The 27,728-nt window shown below is 36.1% G+C and overlaps 2 protein-coding genes and 1 long non-coding RNA gene across 5 annotated transcripts in view; 1 reads left to right on the top strand and 2 right to left on the bottom strand.

Moving 5' to 3' along the window:
- dtn (transmembrane protein 132C dtn) overlaps positions 1-22,059 on the top strand; it is a 286,104-nt gene extending 264,045 nt beyond the window's left edge. Inside the window, exons 6-20 of one of the 3 annotated variants that reach the window (XM_088258152.1) lie at positions 924-1,067; positions 2,008-2,328; positions 3,121-3,322; positions 3,736-3,908; positions 4,974-5,142; positions 6,277-6,540; positions 8,890-9,056; positions 9,629-9,845; positions 11,078-11,465; positions 12,469-12,616; positions 13,794-13,930; positions 14,622-14,938; positions 15,529-15,621; positions 16,629-16,807; positions 18,910-22,059. In XM_088258152.1, the coding sequence (XP_088114278.1) occupies positions 924-1,067; positions 2,008-2,328; positions 3,121-3,322; positions 3,736-3,908; positions 4,974-5,142; positions 6,277-6,540; positions 8,890-9,056; positions 9,629-9,845; positions 11,078-11,465; positions 12,469-12,616; positions 13,794-13,930; positions 14,622-14,938; positions 15,529-15,621; positions 16,629-16,807; positions 18,910-18,924 (2,934 nt within the window). In that variant the 3' untranslated portion in view covers positions 18,925-22,059. Of the gene's footprint in view, positions 1-923; positions 1,068-2,007; positions 2,329-3,120; positions 3,323-3,735; positions 3,909-4,973; positions 5,143-6,276; positions 6,541-8,889; positions 9,057-9,628; positions 9,846-11,077; positions 11,466-12,468; positions 12,617-13,793; positions 13,931-14,621; positions 14,939-15,528; positions 15,622-16,628; positions 16,808-18,890 lie in introns of all 3 variants that reach the window. The other 2 variants (XM_088258151.1, XM_088258150.1) reach the window with 2 other exon arrangements.
- LOC148310553 (uncharacterized) lies at positions 17,038-18,144 on the bottom strand. The gene is made up of 3 exons (XR_015837380.1): positions 18,004-18,144; positions 17,842-17,911; positions 17,038-17,176 (listed from the first exon to the last, which is right to left on the bottom strand). It is a non-coding gene; the product is annotated as an uncharacterized LOC148310553 (long non-coding RNA).
- On the bottom strand, positions 22,049-27,727 carry mRpL16 (mitochondrial ribosomal protein L16). Its single transcript, XM_088258154.1, has 5 exons — positions 27,585-27,727; positions 27,424-27,501; positions 26,551-26,708; positions 24,778-25,020; positions 22,049-22,892 (listed from the first exon to the last, which is right to left on the bottom strand). Exons 1-5 carry the CDS (start codon positions 27,622-27,624, stop codon positions 22,677-22,679), a joined length of 735 nt encoding a protein of 244 aa, XP_088114280.1. The 5' UTR covers positions 27,625-27,727; the 3' UTR covers positions 22,049-22,676.
- Between the last annotated feature and the right edge of the window lies 1 nt (position 27,728).

Raw genomic sequence — 27,728 nt, 5'->3', positions numbered from 1 at the left:
ACGACTTCAATAACATGTTCATAAAGTCCAAAATAGCTAATAGACTACAACGAATGACAAAATTGTTTATGGTGGTAAATATCAAGCAGCCTCAATACTGCCATTGAGTTTAAAATATGTACATTGTTTTGTGTTATTTATACCTCTGAAGTAAAATATATTTATATTATTTAAAAAAAAAAGAAAATGATATTATCTGGCGTTTCTCATGTGTGTGATTATAATCCTGGATTCGGACCTCACATACTAATAAAAGAGTTTCTGCTCAATAAAAAGCTTCTTTTCATCTCAGCAATAGATGTCTCTAGTGAGGTTCTAGTGATTCAAGAACATTGTTTCAAAATTGGTTCATTAATATAAAACTTCCAAGAATCTGATTAGTGTGGTTATCAATAATGTGTAGAATTGGTGAATGTTACACGTGTGTAAAGTGATCACTTAAACCAGCCTGTGACGGTCGTCAGCCCTGTAAATGTCCAGACTTTCACATTCTTCTTCATCTTTGGATGAGATGTCAAAAAATAATATGGAAATAACTCCTGTAATTGGAGATAATCCAGATTTTGTGAACAAGTATTTGGACACACTCAAAATATTGTAAAATATATTTATATTTTCATCAGCATCACTTCTTCGGACAGTCAACGCAAACCCCTGGTACATACACATATATGTTACATATTATTGTATATATGTGGCTTTCATCCTACGTAATTTTATAGTGAATTATCGTTATTTAAATCTCTAAAGTGCAAAACTCCATCGGGACTAAAATACTAGACTGGTAAAGGAGAGTTTAAGTAATAAATAAATCACTACCCAATCTATCTGCCAATTTGAAGCTTTGGACGAGACCTTTTTCCAGCCTTGCGGAACACCTCTTTCCACATTAAATTAAATCTTTTGTTTCTTCTGTGTTTCAGAACTGGGAGGTGCTCAATACTGCCGTCATCACATCGCATCAAGTGTCACAAGCCATGAAGGTTCTGATTGTGTCTCAAGCGGGACAGGTCGCTGACGTCACATTGCAGAGTTCATGCCATTCCGAGGATGAAAGTGTTTTGAAGGTATTATTAATAATAATAAATTTGAATTCTTCTTCTGTGCGTGTCATGAATATAGGACCTCTAGAACGGTAGCCAAACGCTCTAATCACTACACTACGGAGACTCTCGGGGTGTACGAGTATATCCTGGTTTATCCAAAATATACCAGTCATCAATATTAAGGAGCCTCTTACAGAGTGTCATACTCTACAGACAGTTTTTGTTTACAATCATTCTTGTCTTTGGATAATGTAAGGGATATGGGTATGATGGTGACACAGTGGTAACAACAACATTCTGCAATTGTGTAAATACCCGCATAGTGTGGCAAGCGTCATTCTAGATTAGTTTCTCCAAGAAAGCAGTTACACACTTAGAGCTACCTAATAATTTATATATCCATTCAATAAGGCCAAAGTCAAAGAACTAGCAATGTTTTACTGACAAACTTCCACCACGTTGCCACACAACATATAAAAATAAATATTAATACATTTGAGCCAATATTGCTATGAATTTTTTCAAGGTAGTCTTTTTAGTTTCTACAATTTATCAATTATTCTTCTTCAAACGCTTATCCGAACCCCAATGGTGCATATGGCACTGGATCATATAAACGCAGTGTTATCTTTGTTGTTAGTTAACACATGAAGGAAAGGTGATCAGCCTTCCGACTGTTAAGTCATTTCATCAGACTGGCAAGTCCAGGGTAATTGAATAAATATTAGAGTGAAAAAATCATTAATATTTATTAGACTCCCCCTGGGAATCGAACCTGACACCTCCAGAATGGTAGCCGAGCGTGCTGACCATTACTCTACGGAGGGAGACAAAATTCACCAACCAAACCACTTACTCTAAACCAACCACATTCACCTCAGAAATTTGTTTAACCATTCTCTTTTCACTATGGAGTCGGATTTATCAATTATTATCTTCAAATCCCTTCTCTATTTTTCAGGTGTCCTCATCATGCAGCTCTGTCTATGTAGATGGATCTGAGATTCGCGGCTCGTCCAATGCCTCCATCATTGTTAAGTATGGCACCTACACCGGCTTGGCGCGGTTCACCGTCTGGATGCCTGAGTTTCCTTTGGAGGTCAACGTTGAAGACTTCAGGCTGAGCCAAGTCAAGGGGTGGAAGGTGCCGGAAGGGGAGGCTGGCAAGCGAGGAGGACGCAGGCGCCGCTCGTACTCTCTACCTGCTATGGAGGAGATAACCAATAGTGTTACCCCAGAGAAGCATGCGTGCAGATTGAGGTTCCAGCAGAGTCCTGTTGATGTGAGTCTATAAAATTACATGCAAAGTTAATTTCTTTCTTTCATCACAGACCAATGTGCGGCAAAATCATGTATGATAGATGTTCAAATGGTGAAATAAGAATGCAAAGCTGAGATATGGATTATCAATAAAATTTTGAAACGTGTGTTGAGATGGTTTGGATATGTGGAACGAATGAGTGAGGAAAGAACGGTAAAAAATATGAGGTGAATGTAATTAGAAAAAGGAGCAGAGGAAGACCGAGGAAAACTTGGCATGGTGAGGTATGTCAAATACTTGAAAGCGGCCTGGTCCCTTACCGCTGAGGAGAAGTGGCTTGATGGTTAGTTACTTAATTCGTCATACACAAAATTACTGGGTATCCATCCCGTGCCAACGGCACATTTAACAATCATTGTTCAGTGAGTTAGCTGTTTGTTTGTAACGAGTCGTGAAATCATGGATGATATGGTCGAATACAAGATCTATTTTGTACCCACAATACTTACCTACATTATCATTTATTATGATGCAACTGTTCTCACCCTTGTCTGCATCCAATGATGCTAGGACTATTATATTGAAATAGTATCATCTTGATTATTAATAAAATAAAGACAAAGTAATCAATTCTGCACTTCAGGTAGTATTTCGTAGCCAAAGGGTTAATAATAAGAGCAAAAAATTACATACATTTATTTTGACTGCTCTGGAAATGAACCTGGGAATTCTAGAATGGTAGTCAAATGCGCTGGCTATGGAGGCAAATAATTTTTCTTTTACTAAGGTCATAAACAATTATGATTTTTTTAGGTGTATGCTCGGTTCCTGGCAACAGATCATGATTCTGGCCGCGTCAGCTACCTCGTGTCCCGAAGAACTTGGCTCCGGGTGACCGAGCTAGTGCTACCTCTGCTTCGAGTTGCAGATCCTCGATTGGCAGCTCTCAGGGGAAGGACTCTGAGAGGCAAGGCCACCGGGCGTACAGAGGTCCAAGTACTGTCTCCAATCTCAGGTGAAAACCTAACGACATTTTTTTTCTATTACTCGTATCCCATGTAAACTCACAAGTCAAATCATAAAACTAAAACAATATACCTAAGTAACTTCATTGATAACTTAGAATCATTGAACAGTTTAAAATTATACCTTCAGCGAGATAATATTTTTGTCTAGAATATTCACTCATGAATTACATTAAATTATAGTAACTTTAAACATAAAGATTAAATCCATTCACATGTAGATATAGGCTATAAAACGTTATATAAAGTTGGCCTTAATAGCCATGATAAGCGGCGTAACATAAGGTATAGGTAGATTTCAAAGTCACTTGGACTTTGGGAAATTGGAAAGGAAATTTATTTGATTGTGATTGCATTTTTATCAAATCATATAACTAAAAATATCATTTGTTTTCTGTTACAGGAAGAGTCATAGGAGCCAGAGAAATCCGGGTCGGAAGTGACAAAGTCTCCATTTCTCGCCTGATCGTGAGAGTGATTTCTGGACTGCAGTTGAACATTTCGCCGGATAATGCTATCGAAAATGGATATATATCAGAAACTACTGTAACTCGACGACTTACAGCACAATACCAGGTAAAAATATTAATGAACATGGCAAGTTTTAAAATTTCATTAAATTTAGCTATTTTTGTTTATTATTTACTTCTTCTTTGACCCCTCTCTGCACCCAAATGGTGCATAGCACAGTACAAAGTGATCAGTTCTGTGCTTCAGATTTGAGAGGGGTGTGGAACATATTGGAAGGGATACATAGGATCTATGTGAAGTAACATAGGGTGAAGGACATTACTACTAAATAGGGAAGGAAAAGGAGAATAGCAGCAAAGACGCTCAGGGTTTATCCGTATTTGTGCTAGACTGTGTCTCTTGGATCCTGTTGATGTGTACGAGTCCCTTGAGGATAAACCACTTAACAAAGAGAGTGAAATATTTAAAAATAAATCACTTTATTAAACCATCTTTGAGTTTATCAATAAAAACACAAATAGTTTTGAGAACTACAGATGTCCTCTTCAAGAGGTAAAAATACAAAATGTTTGTAAGTAGCTGTGTTATCATTAATAAATTCAAAAATGATCTTGTACAAGTGTTTTATTTTTTAAATATATTTAAATCATCATCTTATTCCACAAATTAGTTCCAAATCAATAATGAATAGAAAGAGTGAAATTTATTTATTGTTTCGGCATTAACTTTGTGGTAAGACATGTTACAATGATTAAAGAAAACACTTGTTTTTTACCACTTGAGTTTTATTATAGACTACATGTTTCAGAAGTTAAACTTCCATCATTCAGGTCTGTATAATAAATTAATATTAATATTATTATACAGACCTGAATGATGGAAGTTTAACTTCTGAAACATGTAGTCTATAATAAAACTCAAGTGGTAAAAAACAAGTGTTTTCTTAATCATTGTAGAAAGATTGAACACGATGACAAAGTGTGAGCTGCTAAATTCTGTATATAAATATATCTCATTTCGAGAAACTGAGTTAAAACAAGATTTGCCCAAACGAGACTCGGTCATATCAGTATAAAAAAAAACTGCATCTGAGTCATACTCGGGCAAAAGAGCAATTAAGTTTAAATTAGTATAATATCTGAATTAATTTGTTATGTTTTGTAATTCCAGGAAGGATTGCTTGACATCGATATAGAGTTTTCTGACGGATCTCGCACTCCATTGCGTGATGTCATAATGGAAGATTATGTGCTAAAGGTGGAGAGTTTGGATCCCGATGTTGTGGCATTCGCTCCTATGGTCGCTTCACATCATCCACGTGTCATTGCTGTGGGTGAAGGTAAGCTGCTTATTTGGTGTCAGCCTCCGTTAACTTCATAAGAAATATGTATAAAAGCAAAAGTGCCTTTTTGCATCATAAAAGTTATTCAGGTTACTGAATAACTTTTATACAGTAAGAAAATCAAGAATCTTTAAAAAGGTTAACCTTTTAAATTTTAAAACAAATATTAATTATGAACACAAAAATATTAATTATTGCAAATGGCCGCTTATGATTTTACTTTTCCTCCTTTCATTTTTATGTTTATTTGAAAATATTATATTGTTTACAAATGTAGCAATGTCCAAATGACACACAAACAATATGTATATACATATGTAGGTTGCCATCCATAGAAATTAACATAAAACATAAGATTGACAGTTCTCTTCTATATAATGACAACTTCTATGCATTTTATTTACATAGGCAGTTTTGAGGTAAGGCTATGGAAGGTAAGAATGGAAGTATGGAAGGTATTGAGGTAAGGCTACTTCATTTTCAAGCTACCTACATACTGACCCTTATCCGCACCCAATGGTGCTAAGGGCACCGCATCAAATTGATTCAATGTTAATTTAATTGTATGCAATACAAATATAATATGAAGGCAAGCTGATCAGTCCTGCGCTTCAGGTACCAGTCCAGGGTAATATTAAATAAATATTAGAGTAAATAAACACTTCCCGGAACTTCCAGCATGGTTGCCAAATATACTAACCACTACATTATGGATGTGGATTTTCAAGCTGGCGTCATAATAAAATATCCCGTTTGGACATAGCTCTATTCGTTACAATTACCGAAAGTGTAATTATACTACAAATGTTTTAAATATATTAAGATTTTTTTTTAATTGTCCTCATGTAACCTGCTTCCATTATCATGAAGTCATTAAAAATAGTAACTAAATATAAAAGAGCTATTCATAAATAGGTAATACAAGAGGGTAGATCTTAAAATAGACCACATCAGTCGGCCGTGTCGTACTTGATTGCATATCATAAACAATTTGATCAATTCAAATAAAATTAAAAATAAGTTCCTAATTAAATTTTGATTATATTCTTATTTATTTGACCAGTTAGCTATTGCTCAAGAGCAGTGAACCAAACATTTCAGCCACTATTCAAACATGTTTCATTTTCCCAGGCAATGGTGAACTACTGCGTGTCACCCTCCTCCTTGCCGAAGAGTGCCGAGGCGGAGTGGTGCCCAAAGCCCGGGGGCCCTCCGGCAAGGCGGACCCCTCCTCCAGCACCGTGTCCGGAGTGGTCCTGGCTGTGGCCACCGCCAACGTGCAGGTGGACTTCTCCGCCAGCGAGATCCCCCAGCGCCCCGACACTCCGCAGAACGATGACATCATGCGCAGTGGAAGTAAAGGTTCCCTCTCCGACTTGCACGACATTCTGATTGGTACTTGGCATGTTTTATTTTCGGGCGACTGCCTTAACCCAAAAGCTTCATTCAGTCAATCAAGGCAAACTTTTTTTTAACATGTACATATATATATTTATCACATTTTCATCTTCTTAGATTTTCAGTTTTTCTTTGCGGCAAAACGATCTTTGATAGATGTTTGAATGGTGAAATCAGAAAATAAGCCAGGCTGAGATAAGCAGTTTCAATAGAATTAAGAAAAGTGTGTTGAGATGGTTTGGACATGTGAAACGAATGAGTGAGGAAAGAACGGCAAAACAAATTTATGAGGCAAATGTAGTGCCAAAAATTTGGTATGATCAGATATGTCCAAGTATTTGAAAACGGTTGGATCAGGAGTCAAAATAATCTGCGGGTATGTATAAGGAGATACATGAATGTGTAAGAGGCGAAGAGTGTTTGCAAAGACAGTGGAATGGCATTCTATTCTTTCTGCCTACCACTGCACCGTGCTGGTTAGTTAGTTAGTTACATTTTCTGATATATTATGATATGGATTCAGGTCACATCCCAATCATCACTTGAGCTTATGTTTCTTTAATCAAAATTCTAAATGTGATTTAAAGTAGCAGTTGAAGTAAAGCTGTAGTATGCAATGGAGAAAAAAAACTTTAATTTTTCTTTAAATAACTGAAGAACTAAACAAAATTCCATAGAAAATTGACAAGGTTAATTCCTGTCAATTAAAAATATAAAATCAAGTACAGTTTATCTGATCATATCTAAGTAGTTTTCTACTTAATTATTTAAGATTGTGCTGTAATTTAAAAATATCCACTATATTAAAAAAAATGTCTATATTTTTTCCAAATAACTCTTGTAATGGGGTCCGAAATGAGTATAAGTATCGACACATAATGGCATAATATCCTAAAAACAAAAACAAAACAAGAAGTCTATTTTCATTATTTTATAGTTCAATATTATTTTGTGGCAGATTTTTTTTTACAATTATGTATATAAGTGCTGACCTTCAATTGATTCTTACATTATTTCTTTTCAAATACATATCTGTGCTTCACAAGGTTTATTAAAAAAAAAACGCATGTCCTTTTTGGGTTTCCATACAATGTTATTATATTGCAAACAATTATTATTCTGCACAAATGTTGTTAGTTTTCACCTTCTCTGTGTTTATCATTAGATTTAAATGTTTTGAAATCAGATATCTCTGTTAGTCATTAAACATCATAGAAGTCACAATTTAAGCATGATTGTTGATATATTTATAAAATATAAGTGTTACATTTCTTTCAACGACCTAATGTATTTCTAAAATACACCAAATTATCATTAGATAAAGTGTGTAGTCTAATTAGTAAATTACAGGTCAATTTGTAGTAATGTGATGTAGATTACTATACATAATCTAGACCTATGGATGAATCAACAGCTATGAAGTTTGATATCCTATCAACCTATAGATCAACCAGGGTCAAATAGGGTCAACCTATAGATCTCCAACAACAATATAAATAAGTAAATGTAGACTGTACGATTGTAGTGCCTACAAAGGTACGATTAAAGGTTTGCCAAATGTTCGATTCCTATATAAAACACATCATTCTACAGTAATTCGTTTGCTGTGCGAGTGGCCAAACTATCAAATGAATCACCTTTCCAAGTGAAAAGTGGACTATTTCTGATGATCTTCAAGATACATCTCAAACATTTATATCCATAATATTTTGCGAGTGTCCTGATTCATGTTTACTCCTCGTTATTCATACATTGATATCTCAATCACATTTGATTTCTGATAAGTCAAAGATAATTAATATCTATTGAGAAATTGGTGTTCTGAACGAGACCAACATTAGGTCCCTATGGAGCGCCTTAGTCCATTTTTGGAGAGATGGGAGTGTTGCATTCATGGTTCCACCCATGATTGACAACCACATCACTCAACTTTCGAAAAGTTTTGTATGCATATATGTATTCAATTGAAAACATAATTGCTATTTCTTGAGCTAAACTTTGCCAGTGACATTTGTGGTTTAAACTTATTTATACTTACTTATTTTAAGTTTGTGGGCACAGGGGTGATTCGAGGCGCTGTTAAGACAAGGACAATTACTCACGTGTGATAGTCGACGTCAGGAAGACCTGACATGCACAGAAGAAGAAGAAGGGCATAGGGATTAGTGGAAAAAATAAGGCCCTATGCTGTTTCAGTCATTTCTTATAATGGTCCGTAAGTCAGACAGGGTCAGACAATACGGTTAAAGACTATGAGCACAAAAAATAGAGATATTTGCGAGGGATCAATGTATGACTAGATAGGACTTATGTTTTTTAAATGCATTATGTTTTTTCTATGTTTAGGAATTCCCCTGAAGGATGAGAACAACCATGAGCCCACGGTACAGGCCCGACAGTTAGGGACGATGAATGGCATTGGAATGAGAGGAGTGAGAAGGCACGCTCCTCACATGACGCCCGTTGAGATCGGGATGTATGTGCTGCTTGCTGTATTCTGCTGTGCTATCGTGGTAAGGATCCTGAAACAACTAGACTTTTTTAGAACTAACATAACTCAAAAAAAGATATATAATTCTAAAAGAAAATATATTAAGGGCATTATTGAATTGTGTCAAAAAAAGAAGATACATACAAATATTTAAGGGATTTTTTTTTTTAAAGCAATAATTAAAATCCCAGTCATTGCTGCTATTCTCATTTCCATTTTCTATACCACATACTCGGCTGTCCAAACTCAAAACGCAGTATGGAACAATTTTTTTTGTAGCAGGTTTTTTTTGCATTTTGGACTAAGTAGAATCTACTTAGTACAAAAAATGCAAAAAAAAACATACTACAAAAAAATGACCCTTACTGTGTTTTAAGTTTGGACAGCCGTACTATTCCTACTCCATTTCCTTCCCCACGTAGCAGTGATGCCCTTATTGACTGCTTTAAATTAATTTTGTAGTTTATTAATATCCTAACAAGGCGAAACAGCTATCACAAAAAAGAACAATTAATCGTATTTGATTTACATTCAAATTTATGTATGTATCTGAGATAAAAATTACTTAAAATCTAAATTCTATTTTATTTAAAGGTCTTTGTAGTGTCATGCGTTGTCTACGCTTCAAAGTTCAAACCGATGGGTCCAGAGGCGATGTCTGGAATAGGCCCCGCTATGCCGCTACAGCCTATTGCTGACTCCGGAAAGATCCAAGTTGCCGGCCTGATTGGGACGAGTTTGGGGATTGGAAGGGATAACAGGAAATCACCGAGAGAATCCACGACAAATGCACATGATTGGGTTTGGCTTGGTGAGATATATTTTACATCTTTAATATAACAATGTATGATAGAGAAGAAGATGAAACTTTGAGAATAGGTGTCTGCGGAGAATTTTAGGCGTGTGGTGGTTTGACTTTGTGATGAATGAAGAGATAAGGCGAAGGACGCAGCAAATCTTGGTCACAACTGTCGTCAAGAAAAGGCGATTCAGTTGGCTTGGCCATGTACTACGCATGCCTTTGGAGAGCCTTAATCAAGCTTGCCTCTTTTACAAGGCATCAGGTTCGTGCCGACCAGGACAATAACTGCTGACAATTCGTCGGCAGTTCTCGTCAGAACTTCGGAACGCGGATCTGACTCTGGAGGATGCAAGGGAGCTGGCAGCCGACAGAAAAGCCTGTAGACAGTATGTGGACTCCATATGCTCCACCTGGGGAGCTGGTATGGTTTAATAATAATTAATATAAAATAGATGTTCAAATGGTGATAGAAGGAAACAATGCAAGGCTGAGATGAGCATTATCAATTAAGAAATTAAGAAAAATGTGTTGACATAGTTTGGGCATGTTAAATGAATGAGTGAAAAAAGAATAGTATGTATAACAATTTTATCAGGCGAATGTAGTTGGAAAGATAAGCGGAAGAAGACCAAGGAAAACTTGGCATGATCAAGTATTTTAAATACTTGGGCGTGGTCAGGTCAGGAGAGTCGTTGTCAGGTGGGTATCTATGAGGAGATGCATAAATATGGAACAGGCGAAGTTTGTTTGCAAAGACAGATTGGTGTGCCGTTCTGAATAGAAAATTCTCTGCCTACCTCTACAGGGAAGCGGCGTGATGGTTAATTAGTTAATTAGAAAGTTATCATACATCATCAAGCATCCTTTGGAAAAGTGGAAACATGTGTCCTAATAGGTTTTAAGATGAAGTGGTATTTACCAAATAAAATTTTGATTAAAAATGATTCAAGGATACAAAAATTTTCTTCTTCTTCTTGGTGTTGGTTTTGTGGCCTGTGTTGATGGATTGCGATGCATTGCATGATTGCATCCTGTGATATATTCCCAGCTGTCAATCTCTTTGGTGGTCTGCCCAGGAGTCATCTACCTTGAGGTTAGCCGTGAACTGCGATGTGAGGGAGTTTGGATGGTTCCATTCTCTGAACACGCGCATACCATTGTTCTTCGTTGTCTTCCCCACCTAACGACGTCTTAAATCTTGGAAAATTAATATCTTAAAAATTGTTTGAATGAATTTTTAGGTCGTGCGTCCATCGAGCGTCACACCGGGCATCAAGTCCACGCTGTCAATCGCAACAGTTCCCAGCCACCTCCGCCTCCGCCCCACGCAGACGCAGTGAACCGAAACACCCCCTCCCAAATGAGGATAACCAGCAACCCTATGACTCTAAACTACGCCGATCCCGACGATGCCATCCGACCAGATCCAAATGCCAACGGAAACGTCATGGCGACAAGCTTTGACAACCCGAACCACATCGAGTTGCCTTCGTTGGGAAATATGGTTCCCGGCAGAGCCAGGAGTGCAAGTAATGACAACAGGATCATTGATACAACCACGTACTGCAAGAGAGACAGGCTCGGACGATCTGGGCAGTCCAATTCGAATGAAAATACAAGAAGCTGGCAGTGAGTATTGGTATTTTATTTTCAACACATACTATAAACACATGTGTATGTGATTGGTGATTGCTTAAATTATTTATCATTTTTATTATTATTCTTGTCCATATCCATACACAATGGTGCACTGCATTCTATTGACGTAGGTTATCTTGATCCTTATACGTATATGGAGGCTAGGTGATCAACCTTGCGCTTTAACATTTTTAATTTACTTATAACCCTTATCCGCACCCAACGGTGCATAGGGCACCGCATCGATTTGACGCAGTGTTATCCTGATCATTACTTACATGAAGGCAAGGTGATCACTCTTGCGTTTCAGGAACCAGTCCAGGGTAATATTAAATAAATATTGCAGTGTAAAATCACTAATATTAATTTTCACCCCCTTGGGAATCGAACCCGGGACCTCCAGCACGGTAGCTAAACACGCTGACCATTACACCACGGAGGCGGACAACATTTTTAACAAGATACAAATAGTGAAGGACATTGGTTTTATAAGCCAAGCATGGACACAAAATGCCGAACCAGAGGGTTAGGCATTTTGTGTCCTTGCTTGGCTAGAAGAGTCTAGTGGAACGGAAGGCCTGTTGATGACAGTCAACAGTCCAGCTTTTCCTGATTAGTTTTACGTGATTTCCTCCCAGCAATGGGCAAATGCTGACAAGTTGCTGATTGGCCCATACTAGTTTATCCCTCCTTTTCTCAACTCAGATAATAATTTTGTTTGAACTAGAAGGTTTTTTCATCAACCCCGACTCTAATTGGTATACTAATTAGGGCTGAATACTAATCACAATTAACCTAATCGTAAGTAACCGCAAACCCAATGCCGATCTGTACAATATTTTTTGGCATCTCACGCTCTACCAAAAGTAATAAAATAGAACGCTTATAAGCGTCTCCCGCTCTCTACCAACAGTATGTATGTAAAAGATGTCTTTAAGCGTTTCTTACAAACAATGTGTTAATAAATATAACAAAATAATTTTTATATTTCCAGACCTGACAGCAGTGTTCCACCTCCGCTGCCCCCTCACGGAATCCCTCTAGACATGTGCCCCCTGTCCCCCGCAGAGTACCGCCCCCCCGTGCCGCCGCACCGCACACCACAGCCCCCCGCAGTCAGCGGCAGGAATACTCCGCACAAGGTAGCTTGTATATACTCGTAACATTGTGATCATTGATTATTGTTTAACAGCAATCAAACTGGGGAACGTTGTCATTATTTGGATTATGTGACTAACTTTTGTGTTCAAGTGAATCAAACTGGGTGAAATCGGATTTGAAAACGTTTCTTGTCAAGCTACTTTAAAAACCATCAGCAGTTTGTTTTCTATGGACTTTTTACATCTATATTTTTGGACCCCTGATGCATTGCTTTTCTTATTATTTATGTATAATGTTCTTAACAAATTGTTTGCGGGCGGTTTTTTCATCAACCCGGACTCTGATTAGTATACTAATTAGGGTCGTATACTAATCACAAGTAACCGCAAACCAAACTCAGATCTGTCTAATTTTTTTTGGCGTCTCATCTGTACCAAAAGTAAAGAAAATAGAACGCTTATCACTTGTAACGGGAGCGGGAGACACTTCTCCCGCTCTCTACCAACAGTTTGTTAAAGACGCTTTCAAGCGTTTCCCGTAAACAATGTGTTAATATAATTTACTTAAAATTATTTTATGAAATTTCTGCATTGAGTTTGCCTTTACTGCCTTTTGCTAGGATCAGAAGGAATAAACTTGGTTTGTAGTTTTGTCAAATTCTCTTTTATTTCTCTCTTTTCAAATATTCTTATGGTATGAAATGAACAACAAACCATTTAAATGAATTTTTGAATGAAAGGCTTAGAAATTATCTTTTAATCCCATCTGTCATTTCATCTGTAATCTTTTGTTGTTTGGATTAAAACTGATTCAAATATGTTTGCTGATGACTGTGTTTTCAGACTCTAAAGACAATATCTTTTATTAGATTTAATATTGCCTTTTGGTTGGGATGATTCAAGATAAATATTACCTGATGGAGTATTTATCAATGGTTTCCCCATCTGACTTCATTTTGGGCATTGTTGGGTTTAACCCCCAAGGAAAAAAAAGATGCATATATGTACACACACATATTTTTTTCTACCTGATGCTGAAACTAGCTATCGTAGAGAGAATTCGTCTCTATATCCCTGGTAACTGTTTTCAGGTTTTGGAGGTCAGGTTGTTCTCTAAAGAGTAGAACCAATGCCAATTGGGAGGATGGTATACTTTTTCTTTATAAACTACATTTTTATCATTAAAAATTGATTATTGAAGACATTTTTCACTGAATAGGTTCTGGCTGATACAATAATGCCTCCAACACGTCGCAACCATCAATCACGCCATCACTGGAAGGGGGAGAGGCCTCAGACCAGTGCTCCGCCACTCCCAGCAGCAAGCCCCAGGAAGTCTTACAATCTGGACAACAGGTAATGAACTTTTAAACCTTCATTTATCCGCTAGTTTATTGAAAAATTACCTAATATTAACCTAGCTGGATCTTACAGGGAGATTGAAATCCCCCATATATGAATTTCAATTAGATATGAGCTACTCGTTCCAGTTTTTTGTAATTACATATAAATTAGAGAAAATTTTCCCTTTTTTATTTTTGTAAATTCAAATCATTAACTGTTTCAAAGTATTATTTTTGATAAAAAACACAATCAGTCAGTACTACAAGATCTACGTACTTAAAAATCAGCACGGACATTTTTTTGTCTGCTATCCACATGTTATTTCTTTCACTTTAATAAATGTGGTACTACCATAAAGAGAGAGCAAAATAACTAGACGACTCCGCTTTCATTTGATCCAATTTCCGTTCTCTTGCTTATCGGATGGCCGCATTCACTCAAAGCTTGACAGCGCGTTGTGTCGGACGTGGCACGTATGACTCAGCTAGTGGCGAGTTGGTACTTGCTGCGAGCTGTGTACTATGATTTTCTTCAAATAATTGAAATATGAACTGGGGTCTTCTGGTACCCCCTTTGAATCACATGTAATTTTTGGACGATCTTTGGATGATCAGTACGGTTAAGGAGTTATGAAAAAAGAAAACTTGCAACCTTCACCGTTTACCATTGAATATATAATTTATAATTGAAATATTTATTTCAGAATGCACCGAGATAAACACTTGGCCAACGAAGCCGCCGCATTTCAACTGACTCCCATAAACAATAACAACAACAACGGGAACATAGAATTCATCCCGGAGCTCGGCAACATCAACTCGTTGGCGGTAGAGAATATGGCCAAAGAGGAATGCGCGGGAATGTTTGCGTTTGACCAGGACATTGAGCCGACCGGTAACACTATGGATGGCCGCCACACCAAAGGGAGTTTCAGCGCCGACGTACACTACGATGAGAAGAGCATGAAGAAGGAGTCTGCCCCGTCAACCAGCCCAGATCTGATGAGGGATTCAGGAATAGGTATGAATGATATCTTCAATATTTGATGGAGACTGTCAGAACTCGTAGTATGTGAGATAAATGCTAAACATTAGCTGTCTTTTAGGTGTCTTAACTTGAGATGAAACAACTATTGTTTATATATGAAAGAAGATGGATGTCTGAGTATTCCAGGGCTTACGACCTGGCATTTGGCTGCCCATTCTGCACTACTATCATCCCTACTTTCAAATCTATGAAATAATAACTAGTATGTGAAAAGAATCCACCAGCATTACATTTACACAACATTTAAAAAATATTTTTTTATGGATGTTCAATAATGGACAGAATGGTGAATGTTACAGAAGTGTATAAAGTGATCACTTAAGCAACCCAAGTGCTAGGTTGCAAGCCCTGGGATGCTCAGACATAAATCTTGTATATAAACAATAAACGATTCATCTCAAGTTGAGACAACTATAGCACTTGTATTCATCTTGACCCTCCTGGGATTTGAACCCAGAACTAGCGAGGTAGCCAAACTACACTATGGAGGCGAACATATAACAATGCAGAATACTTTGTGTCAAGAATACAGGAACTAAACATTGGTTAATATATTGTTCAAGGTCTGTCGGAAGTCGTATACAGAGCGAAGCAACCAGCACCTAAGTCGGAACCAGGAAATGCCGACTTTGTGGAGATAGCTGGTGAGGACAATGGTAACAGTAGATTTCCGTATCATTTTATTGAGGGCGTGGCTAATCATATTCACATTTTTACATCAGTATAAAAACCCATAGGTTCCCAATCTGGGTAATATCCCCAACTCTTGGACGATGGAGGAATCTTTGTGGGCAATACTGGCTTCGGCAGAGTTTGACTGGCGATAAGAGGAGTCAAAAGGCCAATAACAGATTATTTAAAAACCAATGTTGTGTAAAAATGTAAATTCCATGTAGTTGAACGTGGATTTAGTGCGGTCATGAGTCTTTTAACTTAAAAGAGAAATCAACTACAAATACATCTATTCCCCGTTCATTAACGGGGAAATTTAAGGATGCTTACTTATGCTGAGTTGATTCAGCCTTTTTCTTGTTCCAGTATTGAACTAAGGCCTCCCTCTTGGACTTCCACAGTTGTCTGTTGGATGCAAAGTCTTTTCCAGTGCAGGCCCGCCACATTCTTAACGTCATCGAATTTATTGATGCTTTTGGCAAAAATAAAGTCTAATACATATTGACAAATTCATAGGACAACATCCAAGCTCATCTTTCTCATTAAATGTTAAAATAAATTTTACATTTTGTTTGAAATTGGTTTGAGTTGGAATAATTATAAATATTTTTTTTGTTTTTTTTAAGTGTACATATTTTTTCTTTTATTTGATTTAGCAACTTTGTAAATTCAATTCTAAATTATTTTATTTCCAAACTTTCTATGTGAAATTGTATGTATTCTATATAAATTATAATATAACATCAATATATCAGTGAATATAGAATCACGGTAATAAAGGTATATTCAAAGGTGGGCGGTGGGCAATGAAAAATATTGACATTGAATAATGGGTGTCAAGTCAAATAGGTTTGGGAATCTATGGTTTTTAATCTATTTTTTTGAACTGTTTAAATATACATAGATTATTTTTTTATTTCATATAAATATGTGTGGTATTAGGTGCCTGTCTCTGTAGCTATAAAAGAACCTTATTTTAATCCCTCCTCAGGTGTCAGCTCTCGAGGAAGCAGTCCCGAAGTGAAAAGGGCCACCATTGTCGGCAATCCCATGTTCTCCGGAAGTCCTAGTAACAAGAGCATCACGGATGACCTCCCCACCGAGTCCCTGGGGCTGGACGACCTTGAGATGGACTATGAGCAGATCATGCACTACTTTCACAATCTCAAGGTATCTCCACCACTCCGATTTTTAAGTTCGAATTCCTTAGTCCCTTTGAATTAGATCATTTTTTATCAGCACATTTAGTGCACATTTAATCAAATGTAAATTAATTTGATTAATTATTATTAATTAACAAAGGTATGTTTAATGTCGCCCGTTTTAGTTCACATGTAGAAACTAACCTCAAATGAAAAATTGTCTTTGGCGAAATGGCAGACAATAGATATAATTTATCTATGGCAGGATTTTTTATAACTGGCAATATCTTCACAATTCTTTTTCATATTGTGGTAATTCTATGGTATCATCAGCATCCATTGGTGTATATAGTGGTTAGCGTGTTTAGCTACCATGCTGGGTTCACAAGCTTGATTCCTAGAGGGATCAAAAAAAGTGATTTTTCACTCTTATATCAGTTTATTTTAACTCTGGGTTAGTAACTAAAGCATAGAACTAATCGCTTTGCTATATATGTATGTGCTATACTTTAGCTAAATCAACTGCTGTGTCAAAGAGATATAGAATCCAGAGGTCTCATTACCTATAGATAGTACTGATCTGATTGCCTATAGGCAGAATGCTTATAAGCAGAGGCGTGCATTCTATATAGGCAGAAAAGCAGTGCCTACCCTGGATTACTCGCGTTCCATATAGAAACACGACCAGTCCTACTATGCCTTATCCTTACCCAACCCTACTTTCTACCCTGATTAAAAACTCTGTGCACGCTACTGCCTATAAGGTACATTAGCGCAAGTGAGATCTCTACAGTATAATTTATGATAACAGTTGCTTTAGGCTCTAATATACATAGTTATTGTGACATTTAAAAGTTGCCATATTTCTTACATCAAGTTTTGTCATAGTTTTACACAATTTATTTAGTAAGTTGTTCAGATAATACCATAGATGCTTCACAAATAAATAATTAATTGTGAACATTCAGCTAATTCAAATTTATTTTATCTGCCTCTGTAGTTTTAAAACCAAGCATACCCAAGTTTCATTCCCGATAGACTCAACAGAAACACAAAGCTCACCTTACTGCTTTCACGTAATCACATGTTAATCAACAATCAAGATTACACTGTTTTCATCCAATACAGCACCCTAGAATATTTCAAAATATGCTTAGTACACATTAAGAAAAATAGCAACAAAATAAATTAATATTTAAACTTAAATACATATTATATACATACACAAAGCCCAAATATTAATTCTTTCACTTATGATTGTGGGACATTTAAATGTATTATTTATCCAAATGTTTTTATCTTCTTTTTTAATGAAAGATGGGTGATCAATTTTTTTATTGATGACACTTTTGATTAAAGTAGTAAAATGATCTGAAGATCATACAGCCAAATGATCAACTAAACATGACATAAGACGGTTTTAAGGCCACAGACTACAAATTTATATATTTATGACAGTCAAAATCTTTTATAGCCTTGTCATAACAGCTTGAATTTAGTTGCAGAGTTATACTGCACAAATTGCCAGTTATAAAGACTGCCTAATTAGTTATGATTACTTAAGTACTTACTTGGGGGAAGTATGACTACATCAATTTAGTCGCAAAGTTATATTGCAAAAGTTGTCAGTAATAAAAATGCCTTGTCAGTTATGATTACTTAAGTACTTACATGGGGAAAGTAAAAATAACTAACCAGATGTCCAATTTTCAATGTTCCTAACCCTAATCATTTGTAATTGTAAAATGAAAATACTTGTTTTTTACCACTTGAGTTGTATTTATTTTAACTACTAGTTTTGAAAGCTTCAGGTGCTTCCATCTTCGGGTCTTAATATAAACTGTTTATATTTAGACCCGAAGATGGAAGCCTCTATAGCATCCGAAACTAGTCGTTAAATTTAATATAACTCAAGTGGTAAAAAACAAGTGTTCTCGTTTAAAATTTCATCATGTCTTACCACAAAGTGAATGCCGAAACAATAAATAAAAACTAATCATGTGTTATATTTAGAAACTAAATGGAAATCTATGAACCTAATTGAATTCTAAAGGCACAAAATTCAATTGCTGAATTTTGTTCCTGAAGAATTTCAGCATAAATGAGCTTAGTTGGTGCATGATCCCACAGGAGTCGAACGCCTGAGTAGAGGAGATCATTGCAAAGATCCGTCAGATTCTGTCAACGTTTAAGTACCAGCATCTCATGAGCGGGCCGACTTCTACCAACCAGTCTACGCCCGTCAAGACAGCCAACAAGCCAGGATCCGACGCCGCAGTGGAACTGCTCGATGTCGAAAGCGTGTTGAATGGGAACTTGGCAACTCCGTGTGTCATCTCCAACATCAAGAGCTACACGGCCCACCAACTCGAGTATCTGTTTGATAATTTAAGCGAGTCTTATGCGTGAATTATACTGAAAAATTTGTAAAAAAATAGGAGATACGTTGTTCATGTACCTACGTAATAAAGCTTATGTAAACATCTATGTACGTAAAGTGCCATTATGTGTGAATGCGTTTTGACCACGACAGCTCCTTCCAAACCGACTCATCAAACAGGAAACTCCAACAGACAAGACATCCAGTACCCTCACTGGGATCATTGCAGTGATCGTAGTTTAATATTTGGACAATTATTTAATACTAAGTGCCGATACCTCGGATCTGTATACGCTTCTGAGGACATCGGTGAATATTCTAGTCACTTCTTTGCACGTGTCTACATAGCTTTAATCTGTGTAATGATATTCAATACAATAATCAGTATATGGAAATACACGTTATTTAAAATACTCTCAATGTTATGTTAATAGACTCACAAAATACAGAGATTTTAAAGTGTGCGTGATTTGTTGATTTGAATGTAGTTTTCGTATTAGGATTTGAAGCAAAACTGTTTATTTATTTGCCATTTTTGTACGCATTAAAAAAAGTACTCAGATTTTATAACAGTATTAAAAATGTACGTATTTGTAATCCGTGTGCTGAGTAAATTATGTATCAGATCATTTTATACGAAATATAGGTATATGATATCGTAATGTAAGATTCCAAATGCATAATCATATCAGCTTGTAAAAATACTAGTAACTCGTGCACAAAACTTCCTCTTTAGATGACGGTGCAGCGTGATAGGTATAGTTTGAAGGAGAAGGAATCATTATTTATTTACCGTATTTCAACTGATTCAACTTACAGAGGTTACATTCTTAGTATGCTTCGACTTCTTTGTATATTTTTGTTATGTATCTATAGAAAATGTAAATACTTAATATAAATGGTATTAAATTAAAGCCTATGAAAATGGAGTGTTAGATATGCAGACACAATGAAGGAACTGCGGTTTGTAGAATAGATGGCTTACTTACGTGTATCTATAAATGTTGTATTGTTTGTAATATATAAAATAGATTGTTTGTAACTGATTTGAGATAATACAATCATGTTGAACTCTTTTTAAATTAACGATGTGTGACTAGAGAAGCACTTTGGATACAATACACTGTGCGGTAGCTATAGTTTGCTTTAATTGTTATCAAAGTATCCGCTCATTAAATCATACGGTTCGTGTATTCAACCACTGCTCCCTTTTAATTTTACCCTCTAAATTTAATATTTGGTAAGTAAAATAAAATGTATAAAAGATTTCTTCTCAACTGAATGTTTTTAAATGTCACGAAGCTTAATATTTTAAATAACACTATATCAATCATTAAGATTAATCCAAGATATTTTAATAACGCTTTATGAATCGGATTATACTCAATAGTATTTAATTTTGTATTTTTTTTACAAATACCACTTAACCGATGTTGTTTACTGAATTCCAACATATTTCCGCGAGGCTGATATACATAATTCAATACAACAAACTAGTCATCTTATTACTTCCTCGAATAATTTCTTATTAATTTTATAACTTTACGACGATAATGCTTGCAATGTAATACATTTGTATGTATATGTATTCGATGGGTACAAAATATTTATTGACTATGATAAATAAAATACAAAAGCTAATTTTTCTGTATTTGTAATGTTAGACACAGATTGTTATATAATAAGAGCATTTGATACTCCATGTACATATCTGTTTTAAGCGTCAACGGTGCTTGCACATTTTGTAAAATTGAATCATTATTATTTCTAAATCTCAAATATCTCAACTGTCAATAATCGGTTCTGCATCTACCAAATGTATGTGTTCACCTCAACTTGTAATAATTACTTGCGGAATCTCTGCTTTCATAAAGATAAGTCATCCTTTTATCTATTTATAACACGTATGATTATCCTTTGAGATTGTAATTGTTTCACAATGTGAATTTTCAACATACATATATTCACCTGAATGCGGAACTATCCTTGTTAGGAGTATAGTTGCATACAAGAAAAATTTTCATGAGCATTTGAACTTTTGAAAGTAAGTTTTATTATTATTTAGTAACATTTATTTTAAATATGTGGATTAAAAATGTTTGAGTAGGTGATAACTAATCGGATAACTGTTTCAGTTATCCAATAAAAAAAGTATTCCTTACTTTTTCTCAGTTCATATTTTCTTCCAGTTTAAGTTTTTGATGTCAAATTGTCCAAATATATTTTAAATATATAACATGCAATCAAATTTATGCGTAATATGTATTTCATCATGCCAATTTTTATTCAAAATTAGTGTGATTAGTCGCTATTTAGTTCGGTTTATTAATTTGATTGCCCACGTTTTAAGTATAGTAATAAAAATTAAATCGACTTGTATGTGACTCAGGATAGCTCTGCATTCAGGTGACAACATATTTAATACATAATGTACCTACCGTCTTTATTCCACCGTGTGTAAACTGTTAATTTAATCATACTTCTATCTTCCTTCCAACACTTTTCTTAGATGTAAGTATATAAAAATAAAACTTTATTGTTGATCGTGATACATATTATTTATATTACCATTATAGAGGAGCAAAGTTTGCCATATAAATGTATGTGCTAGAGAAAAGATATTAATGTGTGACTGTACAGTTAGCTTGCACAAAGTTTCATTAAAATACATTCCTCAATTGTAAAAGATTGCATACTTCCATTTAATATTACACCCGGTTGAAATTTGAATATCCTAACATCTGGATCACCTATCACCGGGTATTATACTTTGTATGTGTTGAGTGTCTGCCGATTGCTACATGTACAACTTAATATTATAAAAGCAGTTACCAAATATGTCATTGCATTATTACATACATTCTTTATCATACAATAAAATAAACGTTATTTGTAATTCTTTCATTGTTTTATTTTAAAATCTTAATTTCTTATCAAGATACGCAGAACCTATAACCTTTTGATCCTAGAGGTGGAGACTGACCGGAGCATTTCGTTTTAACATAACATCGTAACATCACCGAGCATCCGAAACTATGGATGGAGCACTCGGTATACTGACTGCCTGAATGCTCGCATTGTAACGTGTTACGTTACGATGAAATGCTCCGGTCAGTCTTCATCTTAGGATTTAACCACAGGATTCATTTTAATGTACGAAAAAACTTACATTTTACCAAAAAGTTTACTAAAAACATTTAAAAAATGAGTGCAACATGTTTTTTGAGAACTTTATATAAAATACGAATGTAACATATCAGTAAAAAATTAAGATACATGCTAGTTGTCACTACATTCTTTACATGTGTTGCCTCGGCGCTCTCCCATAAATTGGATGTCTGTTCTCAATTTTACAAATGTCCTGTAATACCCTCGTAGGGTGAATACCCTCAAGCTAAAAATACCTTTGAACAAAGGGTTCATTACATAATAAAATAAAACTGAGATAGGTCTCAAGGACTTGTTATTTCAATGAATAAATTACACAGTCTAATTACTATATTTTGCAGTACTCAATTTATAAATACTTTCTATGCCACCTGTGTTCAAATGGAGAGAGCCACTTGTGACAGCCACCCATGTTGTTTTCTATTACATATTTCAATGTATAGCGGTTAGTGTTAGCTTCCTCCAGCATCTTTTCTTTTCTCTCTTCCGCCTCCATAAGTTCTTGCGATACAACCCTCGCTTTGAATGGTAGTCGCTCGGCCACAACCTCCAAAAATCGTTTAACCTGCAAAAAATAGTAATAACGCAATAGAGAATGTAAGATATAAACTATAAGGGTGTCACTTCCACACAACCTGCAAATATGGGTATTATGTATGTGATTGGGATATGATGTTTATAACCCTTATAAGATTGATGCAAAGGAGACTGCACACACTTGTCCTTGTACTGTCATAGCGACCTGGTAAATGAACCGATTGCATCCTATTTACCAGTTATTATTACCAATACCCGAGCCCCGTAATATAGATATGAAATGTATACATAATAAAAGTAATGTATACATAATATATTTCAATCAAATTAATTAAGGACCAGGTTTACCATTACATAATTTTGCTGATCAAACTAGTTTTATAACTGTCATAGACTCAGATAAATGGTAATGACTACATAACAAACATTTATACTATGCATATCTTTCGCCTCAAATATTTGAACAATATTAAGTTAGTATCACAACACGATTCTCCAGCAAGATGTGGATATATTTTGTGAAATTATGGCGGCCGCCAAAATCAAAATTTTATCATGTAACTTACTATAAATAACGTTATTTTTTTCGGGACTATTTTCACAGATGTCAACAGTATGATAAAAAAGCTCCATTTGAATTTTCCAAAAATTATACGTGATCCGAAGGGGGAAACCAAAAGACCCCAGGTCATAATTGTATGAAAATTGTAGTACGCAGCTCGCATCAAGTGCCAACTCGCCGGCCAATGTGCCAAGCGTCGACTGAATGCAGCCATCCGATAAGTGAGAGGCCGGAAATTGGATCAAACAAAGCAGTTCAGCAGAGTAGTCCAGTTGTCTCCCTCTCTCCTTATGGTAGTATCACATTTATTAGAGTGAAAGAAATATGTCACTAGCAGACATAAAACGAATGTGCTGATATATATCATCATGTTAATACTTATAAATTCTTGCACCTGTGCAAAAGGTACAAGAATTTTTATATCTAGGAAGCATGTTCACAAGGGATGGAAAAGTGAATAAGGATATTGAGAGAAGAGTGAATGCAGGGAATAGAATAAATGGTGCTTTGAACAGAGTGATTGCAAATAAAAATATGTCCATGGAAGCCAAGCTGGCGGTTTACAACGGCGTGCTGGTACCGACACTAATGTATGGAAGCGAAACATGGAACTGGCAAAGGAAGGATGAAAGCAGAGTGAATGCTGTTGAAATGCGCTCCCTCAGATGAATGTGTGGAAAATCATTGTATGACAGAATTAAAAACGAAGATATAAGAAAGGAATGTAAGGCTGAACGGGGAATAATTGAAAAGATTAGGAAGAGTTTTTTACGGTGGTATGGACATGTAGAACGAATGGATAGCGAGAGAAAGACAAATAAAATATATGTGGCAAATGTGAGAGGGAAAACAGAACGAGGAGGACCGAAAAAGACTTGGCACGATCAGATCAATCAGAACCTAAAATCTGGCGGTGTCAAGAGTCTGCGTAATCGGAGGGCATGTATGACTAGATGTATGGATGTAAAGGAGGCGAGGAGTGTATGTCAGGACAGAAGAGTGTGGCGTTCCATCCTCTCTGCCTACCCCTGCGGAGAAACATCGTGATAGTAGAGTAGTAGTAGTAGTAGTTAATACTTTTAAGTAGATCTCGCAGCACTGACTAATTGTGCTTTTTATCAAAAACAATATTTTGAAACATTCAATTATTCAAAATCATTAAAATTAAAAAGAGAAAATTTTTCATAATACTATTTTTCAGATTACAAAAAAATATGGAGTAAATAGCCCTTCATACTAAAGTTATCGAATTAAAATTCATGTATGGAGATTTCTATCCATCCCCCTGCTAGATCCAGCTAGGTTAAGGCCAAGGTGTTCTATAATTATTGACGATTGTATGAATCCTCACCTCCACAAATTCACACTTGCCCCCGACTTCAAGGATGACTCGACCCGTCTTGATTGGCGTGACGTAATGATCGATGGCCCCCTTTCCGGCCCCCATCCTCTGGCCCTGTCCCTTCTTGGTGACGGGCTGCCAGGGAGGGTCCACTCTCCAGAGGGCAAACATCCGGCGGGTGTCCAGCTTTTTGCCGAGACTTAGACGCATCATCTCGAAATGCTCGATGCGTAACCTGCCACCTCCCATCGCCTGGAAAATAAATATTTCAAAGGATTTAAACTCCAAATTGTGATCATATTTTGATAACAATAACAGGATTAGATTAACACATTAACTTTCTTCAATATTTTTTTTTTTTTAATCCCTTACCGCACCCCAATGGTGCATAGGGCACTGCTTCATATAAACGCAGTGTTGTCTCGATCGATTACACATGAAGGAAAGGTGATCAGCCCTCCACCTCAGGTACCAGTCCAGTGTAATATTGAATAAATATTAGAGTGAAAAAATCACTTATATTTATTAAACCCCCTTGGGAATCGAACCCGGGACCTCCAGAACGGTAGCCGAGCATGCTGACCATTACACTACGGAGGCGGACAAATATATTCAATATATTAACGAAAATATAAAATATAGAAATGAAGACTCTGAGAAGCATAACAGGCAAGAGTCTTCGAGATAGATTGAGAAATGCCAAGATCAGGGAAATACGCGAGATCGAAGATGTCGTTAGGTGGGGAAGGCAACGAAGAAGACAATGGTATGCGCATGTGAGGAGAATGGAACCATCCAGACTCCCCCACATCGCATTGTACGGCCAACCCCATGGTAGACGACTCCCGGGCAGACCACCAAAGAGATGGGCCGATAGCTGGGAATTGACGTCGCAGGAGGCTAATCCCTCTTAAAAACAGGCCGTAAGGCCTATAATAAGAAGAAGAAGAAGAACAATATATTGTGATGCATAACCTCTATTAATGCGTATAAAGTGCGGAGCGTCGGAATACCGACTATTGCGCAGTTTGATTTAGGTATCGACCTGTACGGACATGTCTTAGCGCGCGCATGAATAACGTTTTTAATAAGTTAATAACATCTATAAATAACCATTTAAAATTATTTTGCAATGAATTTAACATTGATTTTTGTATTTTTTGAAGTAAAAGTTTTTTATTTCTACCTACAAAACGTCAAATTCGTCAAGTAGTGATGATGAAAAGCTAACTAACTAACTAACTAACTAACTAACCATTACGCCGCTTCCCCGCAGGGGTAGGCAGAGAGAATAGAGCGCCACACCACTCTGTCCTTGCAAACATTCTTCGCCTCTTCCACGTTCATGCATCTCCTCATACATACCCGCCGATTGTTACGACTCCTAACCTGACCACTTTCAAGTATTTGGCATACCTGATCGTGCCATGTTTTTCTCGGTCTTCTTCTGCTTCTTTTCCCACTAACGTTCGCCTCATAAATTTGTTTTACCGTTCTTTCGTCACTCATTCGTTCCACATGTCCAAACCATCTCAACACACCTTTCTTAATTTTATCGATAATGCTTATCTCAGCTTTGCATTCCTTCCTTATTTCACTATTCGCACATCTATCATACATCGTTTTGTCGCACATTCTTCTGAGAGATCGCATTTCGACTGCATTCAGTCTACTTTCATCATCATCATCATGATGAAAAGCAATAATTAGCAATTATTGCAAAATATGTGAAAATAAGCTCAGCACTATAAGGGTTAAGCTACATATATTAAAAATACGTACAATTATTCCATATTGCTTGTGTAACAAAGTATTGTGGATTAGTTCCGGGCCTCTCATATATCTGAGCCTTTTTTGCATCTTAGGGGGCTTTAAATTTGTGGGATACACCGGGACCTTCTCATAGAATCGCAGTTTTGGCTTATCTGGTATGATGACATCTGAAAACACATTTTTTTAATAAGACAAGTGAAGCAAAAATATTATTTATCCTTGTTATTTATTATCGTTATTGGCAAAAGATGGATGAAAGTAGACTGAATGCAGTCGAAATACTTTATCTCAGACAAAAGTGCGGTAAAACATTATATGATAGATGTTTGAATGATGATATAAGGAAAGAATGCAAGGCTGAGAATAGCATTATCGATAAAATTAAGAAAGGTGTGTTGAGATGGTTTGGCCATGTGAATCGAATGAGTGAAGAAAGGATGTTTAAATTTATGAGGCAATGTGGTTGGTAATAGAACAAAAGGAAGACCGAGGAAAACTTGGCACGATCAAGTATTTCAAATACTTGAAAGTGGTCGGATCAGGAATCGGAATAATCGGCGTGTATGTATGAGAAGATGTATGAATGTGGAAGAGGCAAAGATTTTGTGCAAAGACAGATTGGTGTGGCTTTTCTCTCTGCCTGTAAGTTAGTTGGTTATTTAACTAAAGAAAACATGTAGTCTGTGAATTGGAGCAAACTAGAGCGCTGGTCAAATTCGTGATATTCTAGCTAATATATTTCCGGAATCAGAACTGGAACATTCAATAATATAATATTATAGTAAATATCCAGTGTTAGCAGGAAATTTTTGAACTGTAGTTTGTGTTAATGAACTAAATGTAAAGAAAACAATTAAGTAGAAGAAACTGAATGATAATTACCATCATAATTCGGCGGGGGAGCAAAATATTTCAATCCACACGAAGGGGCGACCGATAAACATTTTTGTGGCGATAAATCTGCAATGAATGGGAATTTCAAAAATTAATTTTAGCAACATGGAAACAGCGGCCTGAACGACATGAAAAACTACAACACTCACGTAAAAATACTTTATTGGACAAGGCCCGTAAAGTCTGCATTTTATAAATATAATTTAAGTGGAAAATATAACTTGTGGAAAATTATGATTTACTGCCAGAATTTTTTTACATGGGCGATATTCAAATACATAACCTCAATTTTG

Source organism: Brachycentrus maculatus, unplaced genomic scaffold (assembly GCF_059751285.1).
Source record: "Brachycentrus maculatus isolate JH-2025_06_01 unplaced genomic scaffold, ASM5975128v1 h1tg000091l, whole genome shotgun sequence".
NCBI lineage: Eukaryota > Metazoa > Arthropoda > Insecta > Trichoptera > Brachycentridae > Brachycentrus > Brachycentrus maculatus.
This window is presented reverse-complemented; position numbering and strand designations above follow the sequence as displayed.